This window comes from Montipora foliosa, chromosome 2, assembly GCF_036669935.1.
Source record: "Montipora foliosa isolate CH-2021 chromosome 2, ASM3666993v2, whole genome shotgun sequence".
Classification (NCBI taxonomy): Eukaryota; Metazoa; Cnidaria; class Anthozoa; order Scleractinia; family Acroporidae; genus Montipora; species Montipora foliosa.
This window is the reverse complement of record NC_090870.1, coordinates 53,773,434-53,785,933: the sequence shown is the minus strand read 5'-3', so window position 1 is coordinate 53,785,933 and position 12,500 is coordinate 53,773,434. Positions and strand designations below refer to the sequence as shown.

General features: G+C 41.5%; 2 protein-coding genes across 2 annotated transcripts in view; both read right to left on the bottom strand.

Annotated features, from left to right (window-relative positions):
- LOC137991815 (tetratricopeptide repeat protein 28-like) overlaps positions 1-12,500 on the bottom strand; it is a 98,430-nt gene that overhangs the window by 80,388 nt on the left and 5,542 nt on the right.
- LOC137993560 (tetratricopeptide repeat protein 28-like) overlaps positions 10,544-12,500 on the bottom strand; it is a 4,039-nt gene continuing 2,082 nt past the window's right edge. Inside the window, exon 2 of the mRNA XM_068839492.1 lies at positions 10,544-11,909. Within this exon, the coding sequence (XP_068695593.1) occupies positions 11,890-11,909 (20 nt within the window). The 3' untranslated portion in view covers positions 10,544-11,889. The remainder of the gene's footprint in view (positions 11,910-12,500) is intronic.

The following is a 12,500-nucleotide window of genomic DNA, read 5'->3' as shown; positions in this document are numbered from 1 at the left end:
GTTTTGACTTAAACATATAGCTTCTTTTAATGCGTATTCTATTAGAGGTGTATTTTGTGCCGATTCTACTATTTATACTGCTGCTAGCGATTTTGCATTCGGCGGCTATTTAGCCACTCTGGGCGGTGAGCCCGTTCGGGGTATGTTTTCCCTGGCTACTTACCGCGAGTTAAAAGCGGTACTCTATGTTTTGAAGTCATACGCCAACAGTTTGAAGCATCAGAGAGTAAAAGTTTTCGTTCACAACATGAGCGCCTCTCGTATTCTCCAGGCCTCATTTACAGCAGATTGCTGTTGTCATATTTAGTATCTGTTTGTCTTTTGACATTTCCTTGGATTCGCAGTGGTTGCCTCGCGAAGAGAACGCTCGTGCCGATTTACTGAGCAGATTTATCGACAGATGATTAGAGTTTGAACCCCGTGGTTTTCCAATCCCTTAATGCTAGGTGGGGCCCTCATTCGGTGGATCGTTTTTCGTCTTATTTCAACTCGCAAGTTGTTAGTTTTAACTCCAACTATTTTTCTCCGGGTTGCACAGCAGTTGACGCCCTAGCTCAAGACTGGAGTTCCGATAATAATTGGTTGTGTCCTCCCGCACATTCGATCGTCGCTGGGGTTAAGCATTTGCGCTACCGCAAAGAGGTTGGGACCCTAATTATTCTGGAATGGCCATCTGCTTCCTTTTGGCCTTTTTTGCACTTCAGTTCGTCTCGATTTCATGTTTTTGTCAAAGAATTTGTTGTGCTTCCAAGGCTTGCAGATCTACTCATTGAAGAACCTGGACAGAGGGAAGCATACCGCCAGAAGCCGCTCATCGGCTCTTACATTTTTGGCAAAACCCTAATTTCACTCACGACGTCGTTTCCCGTTTGGGATAAACGTCATGCTTAACCTCTTTAATAGTTGTCTCAAACGTTGATGGTTCTGTTCAGTAAATCAGAGTTAGTAGAGGCAGTAAATTAATCACTATCCAATGGATACCTGAGTTAGTCGACAGTGGACGCCGTGCTATCCTTTTTTAACTAGTTTTTCACGAGTGAAGAGATTTGGCGTTAGCCGTGTTTAGTCAAGTGTGACAGAAGCTGTGTTTATTCAAGTTTGCGGAGGTCATGTAAGTTTATAAAGTACGTGTTGTTTGGAGTCTTCGTGGAAACTACGTTCATTTTTGGAATAAATCTTCTTGTTGTTGTTCCGACAACCCTACGTTCAGTTTAGTCTGCAAGCTACCTGTCCTCAAAACATTCGAACTCGTAACATTGGGGGCCTGTCCGGGAGAGGAATTCATTTGTTTGGCGACTACAGTAACCAGGAAAGGGCATCTCAAGAAGAAGGAGTTACAGAAAAAGTAAGAAGAAGTGTTTCAAGGAAGTAGATATTGTGTGAACTACAGCTGTGGAAATGGATAAGTTCATACAGATTGGAGAAAAGCTCGGATTGGAGGGAGAAAAGCTTCTCGAGTTTGTGAGGGAAGAGGAAAAAAAGAAGAAAGACGTAGACAATTGGAAGAAGAAAGAAGAAGGGAAGAGGAAGAAAAAGAAGAAAAACGCAGAAAATTGGAGGAAGAAAAGGAAGAGAAATGCAGACAGTTTGAAGAAGAACGAAGAAGGGAACAGGAAGAAAGAGAAGAAAAAAGAAGGCAATTAGAAGAAGAAAAGGAAGAAAGGTGTCGAATGCTTGAGGAGGATAAAAGAAAGGAAGAGGAAGAGAAGGTGGAAAGGTGCAAAAGAGAAGACGAAGAGAGAGAAACCAGGCGACAAGAACGCGAACTAAGAAAATTGGAGATGGAAGCCAAGCTGTTGAAACAGAAAGAGCCTATTGAAGCGGCAAAAAGAGAACATGAGCTGGAGATTGCACGTTTGGCTGTGGAGAGTGCTGACGGGCGTCCTGAAGTGAGAGAGGATAGGGCCAAGGCACCCAAGCTTCCCTCATTTGTCGATGCCAAGGACGACTTGGATGCTTATTTACAAAGATTTGAAAGATTTGCAGCGATAGCTAAATGGGAGAAGACAGGATGGGATTCGAAACTTAGTGCCCTTTTGTCTGGACGTGCACTAGAAGTTTATTCGCGGTTATCTGAGGAAGCAGCCCAAGATTATGACCGAGTAAAACTAGCTTTGATGAAGAGATATGACCTAACGGAGGATGGTAATTCGCGTAAATTTAGGGCATCAAAGCCGGAAGTTGATGAGAGCCCAGAGCAGTTTATAGTGCGACTGGAGAGATACTTGTTGCGGTGGTTGGAATTGTCACACACTGAACGTTCTTTTGAAGGCCTGAAAGACCTACTTGTGGAAGAACAGTTTATTGACTCTTGTCCAAAAGAGTTAGCTATTCACCTTCCTGAAAGAGCCCCGGAAACGCTTGACCAGATAGCAAAAATAGCCGATCAATACTTGGAAGCACATGGAAAACACCTGTTTAGCTCTGCGACCAAGAAGCCGGTAGTACAGTCCAAGGCGGAAGAAACAAAGAACGCACAGAGTGATACAACAGCTCTCCAGTGTTACAGGTGTAATGCCCGCGGACACAAAGCAATTAACTGCCCAACTCCAGCAAGAAAGTGTTTCCTATGTGGCAAGCAAGGCCATGAGGCGAGGAACTGTCGATCAAGTGGACGAAAGTCAGGAGGCCAAGGTAAAGATGGTAACCCTGTGCAACGGGGTCAAGTTTGTGCTGGCTGTTTGGTTAAGTCACCAGATCTTAACACTACCCCCGAGGAAGTCAAGTCGTGTATTCAAAATGATCAGCTTCTGTTAGCCTGTGGCAAGAAAGTTCCGTTGCTAAGTAATGCCTGTGTTGAACCCTTAACTGGAGTAAGAAGTAAGATGCCAGTTGTAAAAGGCAGAGTTGGAGAGAAGACTGTTGACGTTTTAAGAGATACCGGTTGCAGTGGAGTTGTAGTCAAGAAGGACCTTGTCGACGAAGATCAGTTCACCACAGATTTTAACGTCATGTTGCTTATTGACAACACAGCGAGGAAGGTACCTATAGCAAGAATTTATGTTGATACGCCTTATCTTAAGGGTCATGTAAAAGCACAGTGCCTTTTAGATCCTATCTACGACCTAATTATTGGTAACGTACGTGATGCAAGGGACGCACAAATCCAGATCCCAGTTGGCAAGAGGCTTGTGCAGTAACTACCCGAACTCAAGCTAAGAAAAAGGATGAACGCACTACTTTGAAAGTGCCTAGTACCCGTGAAAATCCTATTGTGGATAGACAGAAGCTCAAGCAGATGCAGCACGAAGATGAGAGTCTGCCTAAGTACTGGGATCGAGACCGTATGCTAGTGAAGGGTCAGGCGGAGATTTCATTTGAAGAAAAATTTGGAGTACTGTACTGCCTGTACAAGCATCCTTACATGAATGGTGGTAAACCGCTTAAACAAGTTATGGTACCTGAGAAGTTGAGACGCCCCATAATGGAAGTAGCTCACGGATCGATCATGGGTGGTCACATGGGCATCAAGAAGACAACAGATAAGATCCAGAGTGCATTTTATTGGCCTGGAATTCAAGGTGACGTAATCCGATTTTGCAAGTCCTGTGACGTGTGTCCGAAGACCGTAAGTAAAGGATCAGTGCCAAAGGTACCGGTAGAGAAGATGCCGGTGATATACAAGCCCTTTAAGAGAGTAGCAATAGATCTTGTTGGTCCTATCAGTCTCCCGAGTGAAGAAGGACACAGATATATATTGACACTGGTAGATTTTTCGACTCGTTACCCAGAGGCTGTGCCACTAAAGAACATTGACACAAAGACTGCAGCAGAGGCATTGGTTGATATCTTCAGCCGTCTAGGAGTACCCGAAGAAATCTTGGGTGATCTCGGTACGCAGTTTGTTTCTGACTGCACGAGAGAAGTCACGCGACTACTAAGTATTAAACAGCTTACAACAACACCCGATGTGTAACGGTTTGTCGGAGTAGTTCAATGTAACGATGAAGTCTATGCTGAAGAGACTGTGTAGTGAGCAGCCGAGACAGTGGCATCGCTACATAAACCCGCTCTTGTTTGCTTATCGTGAAGTTCCCCAAGAGTCCACTGGTTTTTCACCGTTTGAGCTGTTATATGGAAGAGCTGTCAGAGGACCAATAGCTATACTCAAACATCTGTGGACGAAAGAAGTTGATGAGCCTGAGGTAAAGAACAGTTACCAGTACGTTTTTGAATTACGAGAGAAGTTAGAAGATACCCTTAAACTTGCCCATAGTGAACTGGAAAAAGCCCAGCAAAAAGGAAAGCACTATTACGACCGCAAGTCTAAAGTTAGGAAGTTCCAGTCAGGTGAGAAAGTGCTTATACTGCTACCTACCGACGATAACAAGCTACTTATGCAGTGGAAGGGTCCCTTTGAAGTTAGTTCTGTGGTAGGTCTCAATGACTACAAAGTGAAAGTGAAAGTGAAAGGCAAGGAGAAAGTTTACCCCGGTAACCTACTTAAAAAGTACTTTGAGCGAGAGGAGACTACAGCCGAAGGAGCAGTAGCAGGTGGAGTAGGCGCTACGTGTATAGACGATGCTGTCGACCGTGCAGCTAAAGCTGATGAAGCAGAGGGAGAAAACGTTGATTTTTTCAGAGATTGGTAGATATGTAGCCAAGGAATCGATCGAGGATGTTAAAACCGGACCAAATCTGACGGATGAGCAAAGGAATGAATTTATGGATTTGGCTAAACAGTTTACGAATTTGTTTACTGAAGCACCAGGTGCCACTGATCTCGTTCAGCATCATATTAAAGTCATTTCAGAGAAGCCGGCTAGATCAAGACCTTATCCAGTACCTTACAGCATCAGAGAATCTCTGAGAAGAGATATTGCCGACATGATCAAAATGGGAGTTATTAGAGAGTCCAGCTCTCCGTATGCGTCACCTGTGGTAGAAGTGAAGAAAAAAGACAACACAAACCGCGTGTGCGTTGATCATCGGAAATTAAATAAACTAACTGTATTTGATCCTGAGCCTATGCCAACTGCTGAACATTTGTTTCAGAAGCTTAGAGGAGACAAGTTCTACTCAAAAATTGACCTTAGCAAGGGATATTGGCAGATAACAATACCAGAGGAGGACATTCAGAAAACGGCGTTCCTAACACCTGAAGGGTCGTACGAGTTCTTGAAGATGCCGTTTGGAATGATCAACTCGGCAGCAACACTGAAGCGTGCTCTGAAGAACTTGCTAGAAGATCTAGCCAATGTTGATTTCTACTGGGATGATATATTGGTTCACACCCGTACGTGGGAAGAACATATTAGAGCCCTGAGGGAGCTATTTTCGCGCCTTGTACATGCGGGGTTGACTATTAGACCTACTAAGTGCCTATTCGGAGTAAACAGTGTGGATTTCTTAGGCCATCGACTGGAGCAAGGAATGATTGTTCTACATCAGGATAACGTGGAGAAAATTAAAGATGCCCCGAGGCTAAGTACAAAGAAACAGGTGCGATCATTTATGGGTCTAGCAGGATACTACAGAGATTTCATCCCCAGCTTTGCAGCGATCGCAGTGCCCTTATCTGATCTCACACGGAAAGGCCAACCTAATAAAGCTGTGTGGGGTGAGGCACAAGAGAAAGCCTACTGAACAATCAAGTCTTACCTAACAAGTGAGCCTATTCTACGACTCCCCGATCCAGCTGAAACTTATTTCTTAAGGACGGACGCCTCCAACAGTGGAATTGGTGCAGTATTAATGCAGAAACATGATGAGAAGTTGTTTCCTGTTTGCTACGCAAGCAACAAATTGACAGGTGCAGAAATGTTTTAGTCCACAATTGTAAAGGAATATCTAGCGATTGTATGGAGTATCAAGAGATTTCATCTTTATTTGTACGGAGTTTCTTTTGTTCTTCAGACGGACCATGAACCCTTAAAGTACATGAACGGTGCTAAGTTTGCCAACGGACGTCTTATGCGTTGGGCCATGTTTTTGCAGAGTTATTCATTCACAGTTCAAGCCATTAAGGGCTCAGAGAACGTTGGAGCAGATTACTTGAGTCGTGCTGAGGAATAAGTTTATTGACATTGAACTACCCCGTACTTAGCAATTTTTCTTGGTTAGGATAAATTTAGGAAATTTCTTCCGAAAGGGGGTTATGTTCCGAAAAAAAACCTTGCGTGACTGGTGTTGCTTTCTAGACGCTTTGCGAGAGTTCGTAGTCTGTTTATTTCTAGGTTTGTGCGTAAGCGTTTCTAAATCGGTGTGTTTTGTAATCTTTCTATAATTAGATTGATTACTATTTTAGAAAGTTCTAGAAGCTTCTTGTCAGAGTATATAAGAAGACGAGTCCACGTGAAGTTTTTTTAACTAGTTTTTCACAAGCGAAGAGATTTGGCGTTAGCCGTGTTTAGTCAAGTGTGACAGAAGCTGTGTATATTCAAGTTTGCGGAGGTCATGTAAGTTTATCAAGTACGTGTTGTTTGGAGTCTTCGTGGAAACTACGTTCATTTTTGGAAAAAATCTTCTTGTTGTTGTTCCGACAACCCTACGTTCAGTTTAGTCTGCAAGCTACCTGTCCTCAAAACATTCGAACTCGTAACAATTGGACCAAAAAAGACTTAGTCCTCAGGGTAGTTAAGAGCGAGATGATATCCGGCTCCTCCTTCAGATACCGGATGTTAAGACAGGCGTAAAAGCTTTCCGTATGCCAGTGCGCAAAACTGTAAAAGAATGAAAAGCAAATTGTGACAAAACTCAGATTCCCATGGGCAGTTAGGTAGGACGGAACGAAGAAACGAAAAAGTCATAGCAATATCGGGGTTGCCAAAAAAATTAAGACCACCACGACAAGCCCATGAAAGGAAACTTTATTAGGCAACATATATACACTACCGCATTTCGTAATCTTTGGCCAATCCCGAATTTACGCATGGTTCTCCGAGGAAGTTCACTTCGGCACTCTAAGAGAGCCTTGACGACAATACTCACTTAAGCCTCCTTATTTCTCAATTATGAGGTAAAAGTCAATTGCAAAATATTTGTAATGATAACGAAGAATCGAAGCAAGACTGTAATCATTTTTTCCGAAATTTCATTCTAAGTATTCTAAAGTTAATTGTTTCGATCGGATAATAACAGATTCCAAAAACAACGTCGAGGAAATGAAGAAATAAAGCAAAACAGTTTTTGAAACTGACTTGGAGGATAACAAAACAATAGCATCAACCACAAGTTTATGTGTACAAGGAAGGGTAACGTTTTTGCAAACGTTGGCCGTGTAGCACTTATATTTCAGCAGATTTAACTATTAGAGGGTAATGTGAAGTGCTAGTTTTCTACTGATATAGACCATGATGTGAGCGTTAGCCCTACTAATGGAATTGGGCCTGTTAGATATAAGGTAAAGGTAAAGTCACTTTATTTGACGTCGGTAGTTCCTTCAATTACGAAACTGGTATCAATGGAAGCCGACGGTGCTGCCTTTACCCCAAACAATATGCTATTTCTGACAGTTGTAGCCTGCGAAATTGGCAGAAATGGATATTTTGTTGGCACGGACCAGAGGACTGGGTCCGGTTGTCTGGTGGGGATCATGGGTAATTTGTCGTACAAATAGTGAACCGTTAGGGATTTGAATCAGTCTAGGTTCAGCTTTCTTCGCCTACTTTTTTGTTAAATTTTCCCGTTAGCCTCCATGGGGTAGTGGCACTTGCATAGGGTTTGGAGAATACGTTCCCTCATTCCCGAAGGGTTTTGGGTTTTCGTATCTGGCAGGTGCCCAGTGTACTTTTCCTTTAACACAGTTTTTAGGAGGTCAGTACAATCAAGTATGCTAACGTATTGTTATGCTAGGAGTTTGTATGCATACGGTAAGCAAAATAAACCGGCTTGTGGCGCTTGCTGTCCTACACGCCCATGCCCATGTTTCTCTGTCAGTACCATTAACTATGCTAACGTATTGTTATGCTAGAGCGGAGTTTGGATGCATATGGTAAGCAAAATAAACCGGCTTGTGGCGCTTGCTGTCCTACATGCCCATGTATCTACACAGTTGTGTTGTGATTGAGTTAGTCGTGTTGTGTCTGATTGAATAGTGGAGTCAAAATGTTGAGGTATTCCACGTGTATTTCTACAGTTTAAACTTGACTTTTTTAGCGTTACAACTTCTCTTCAAAAGCACATGGTTTTTCTCTGACGTCACAAGACGTCGCATACAGTGTCCAGTCCTCTGGCGCATTTAAAATAGGAGGAGGAGGAGCAGTCGTGTCGCAGATGGCTAGTGCAGGGCTTTCAGAGCGAGAGGTCCCCGGTTCAATCCTCGGTGACTTCAACGTCTATTTCGACTTTCCTCTGATCCGTGTAGCTATAGCTTTAAATATCCGTAAAACGGAGCACTGATTCAGGGAGGGGGGTAAAGGGCGGACCATTGGCTTCCATTGATACCAGTTTCGTAACTGAAGTAACTACCGACGTTAAAGGGACACGGTCACGGTCTGCGCATGCTCGTGTAGCTGATCGAAACTTGAAAAAGTCAGCCTGACTTTCTCAAGTTACTAGCAATCACAAATTCAAAATGGCGTCAAGCGGAGGATCCGGACATGGCTGTAAACGCATTAACTCAGGGCGGAAACGAAAGATCGAAGACAGAGGGGAATTTGCTTTAGATAAAGATAGCATTTGCTTTAGATAAACTTGATCTAATGCAAAATATATGCAGAATTCTTCAACTTACAGATATTTCCATAATGGCGGTCGAGCGTGACAAGTCTCGGAGAGAGTGAATGCTACTGCGCATGTCAACCCGTGACAGTGTCCCTTTAAATGAGAGTATGGAAACACGGCTGTGACATCACACGAATTTTTTTCTTTGGCCAAGAACTGCCAATGACGATTTGACAACCACCATGTAATTTTTTCCAACAAATAATGTTTCCAAAAAAAACTTAAGTCACTAACGAACAGTTTCAATCTGTATTAAGATTGCAGGATTTTCTCACGTATTCGTACAGCACATGTAAAAAGGCGCGTACGAAACCTTGAACACCCTTGAATTTTAAACACCAAAATAGTTCCATGGTTGAAATGTTGCGTTTGAACTGAAGCAATTTGAAATCATCTTAGGTCTTAAAATATATTTCACTGAGGACTTTTTTTTGCTCAAAAGACATTAACGAAAGGGCAATTCTTCTTTTAACAAAAAAAAAACCAGGCAACTGATGAAAATCAGTAAATTTCGAGCACCTTTTTCAAAAATCGAGCCTTATTTAAACACTTCTTTGCCATTTTTGAAGCACCATTTTCCAGTTTGCCAGCCCAATCGGGATAGACCTATCGTCAAATCATTTTTGGGCAAACTTCGCAAGGCCAAGAAACTAGGAAATACAAGTCACCTTATAGCCTAATTTTTATGGATGGAAAACTTAACTATCATAGATTTGTGCTATAAAAAAACACTTTAAATAAAACGTATTAGAAGAGAAATAACGATTTTCAAAAAGTGTTAATAATCGCGATTTTTGGCCAAATGGCAAAAACAAACAAACAATGAAATGTGATGTACCACAGGGTAGTTCCCTTGGTCCTCTTTTATTCTTACTTTATATAAACAACATTTTTACTGCTCTGATAAACTGAACTTTAGGATTTTTGCTGGTGACACTAATGTTTTTGCTTCATCACCTTCTATTCGAGATCTTGAAAATCTAAATAATGGAGAGCTGGCTAAAATTAAAGAATGGTGCGAACTAAACAAGCTCTCTATCAATATTAGGAAAACTAATTACATGATTGTTAAATCCCCTAAAAATAAATCAGGAAACATAAATGTTAAATTACCAAATAAAGATGAAAACAGTGAAATACGGACATGTAAAAACTAGCCATAAAAAAGCTAAACTTCCGACGTTTCGGCGACCTCATGACGCCATCATTATCAAGGAGTTGGAAATGAACATGCGAGTTCATAACAGGTACAAAATACTCCAAATTTGCATAAGCGAAGAAGAGCTAAACAAGAACTTTAGCACGGATTGAATCTGTTTGCACATTCAGCCGTGGTCTTAATTCTTTGATGTACAGCATTTCGTTAACCAGACAGTCCAATTTGTTTACGCATTTCTTCAACACTCTAAAGCAGCAAAGGAGGTAGGTCCTCAGGGACAGCACCCGCGTGGTCTTCATCGTAACGCTTGCGTGCAGAAGATGACGTACTCTTGTGACCATCGACGCGTGCATGTAGATAGGCCACCTGTGTAGCCAACATAGCTACCTGTGTCGCACAGGTTACATTGAAAGTGGTACACAACGCACTATTGATTAACCAGCTGTGGTTTGTTCTCGCATTCTTGGAAGTCTTGGCCAATTCTTCGACTGACAAAGAAGGGGTTGAATGTAGTTTGGAGCTTGAGACTTAAATCTTTCAACTGAGTCTTAACAAAGTTAGCCGGATCCTGGTCCTTAAATGGTATGACTACCCGAGTCACGTCATTTCACACCATTTTGCACAATTGCAAATGTTGGTCAGTAACTCTTGAGTTGACAAAGGTATTAATGGTAGAGTTGATAAGGTGTTGGGGGTACTTCAAATGTGAGAACAGGGACTTAAAGCGTTCACACTCCTCCGAGAAATGGGTACACGGGATCAAGCATAGTTGTTAATAAGCTTCGTTTGTGTCGTTTGTCGACGTGACTATGGTAGTGGAGAAGTAGACCAGTACTGATAGGCATCACGTAGACCTTAGTCTCGATTTGGGGCGCTCGGTTTAGGAGGTGAGTGCCCATCCTGCTGTCAGTTTTAACATGGAGAAAGGATGGAATGCTTCCCCTTGCCAACTCTACCATTAATACCTTTGTCAACTCAAGAGTTACTGACCAACGTTTGCAATGGTGCGAAATGGTATGAAATGACGTGACTCGGGTAGTCATACCATTTTTAAAATTCAAAAAATTTCCACAAGCATATGCATGGGCAAAGTCCCACCTCCCCAGGGGTTTAAAATGCCTACAATCAATTAAGAGATCAGGCAACTTTTACACCACACACCTTCTTACCTTCTAGAAGTTTTAAGAAATCGCCCATTTCATTGAATTATTTTGCATTGGTCCAGTCCCTCTGTGACAAAATATCACAAAATCAACATGTACAACTTTAAAGTAAAGAACTTTCCATTTGTTTCGTACTAGGCCCTAGCAAGAGTGCATCACCCAACAGTTAGATTTACCCAAATTGTCCTAGTCCTCATCAGCGTCAGAAAAGTGTCTGTTTTTGAACCAAGTTTTGCGGGAAAATAAACAATAAACAAATCGGCTAACTCAATGTTGTGCCCGATTCAAACCCTTTGAGAATAAAGCGATTTGTTCCAGGAATTTCCATATCATTTAAATGTGAATGCTACATTAAAATTTTTGTAATTTCCAAACATTTCTACTTTCCTAGGTTGTTTTTTAGGTATTAGACATTTGCCTCCCGAAACAATTAATTTGCAAATTTAGCTTTGGCCAACCTTACAGAAACACAGAAAATACACATTCCCCGAGACTGTCACTTAATGATATTGAAAATGGAAAGTTGGTATAGCAAGCTAAAGAGTATACATATCACCTGAGAAACATACTGCAAAAGCTTGCAGTTATTTTGAAGTATTGTCAAGGGCCAAAATAACACCACGGCTAGATCCTCAGTTATGGAAACAAACCGTTTTGCCAAGTCCCTGATTTCTATCAAGTGATTAACTAATCCTGGAACAGATGCTTACAAAACAAAGCACAAATGTAAGGACTTGGACAGTATCTTAATGCTACTGAAATCTCATGGTACTTTAACTATAATGGCAAGATATCTTGTGTCTGACTGCTACTGAGGTGTCAATGATTGAATTGTTTTCAAAAACTCATATAATCGAAGAAAGGAAAATAACATATCGACGTATCACAGTCCAAGTAAGTTTTTCACGTTTTGGACATCGTTTCTGAAAAAACAAAACAAGGAAGAAAGAAACAAGTAGTGGGTTAAATGGCAATAGCGAATTTCGTTCTGATTGGCAAGTAAATAATACAGACCCTATGCAAAAATGGCTGCCTTTAAATTATTCTTTTGTTCATATTCAAAATAGCCCAACTAAGCTCGTTTTTGAGACAAAAATTCTAAAGAATTTGTTATCCCCAACGAGGTTAGTCTTGCTATTTTGAATATGAACAAAAGAATAATTTAAAGGCAGCCATTTTTGCATACGGTCTATAACAATTATCCTAATTCATTCAACTGTTTGTGCTCAGTTAACACCAACAATTCCTATTCACTGTTGCTTTGACATGTAGACTTGAAGACCTCAATAACTCACTTTACTTGACATAAGCAATCGACAATCACCGATCAGTTTCACAGTCAGTCCATCATACTATCTGTAGGAAGCTGAAGTACCTAACTCGGTGAATGCAGACATTATTTAATTCAGGTATTAGCCAAATGAGTTCGAGTAAAAATAACCACTCTGGCAACCGTTTTTAAAGCCATTTCTCTGTGAAGAACGTACCTGCACCTTTCGACATTTTCCTGATTA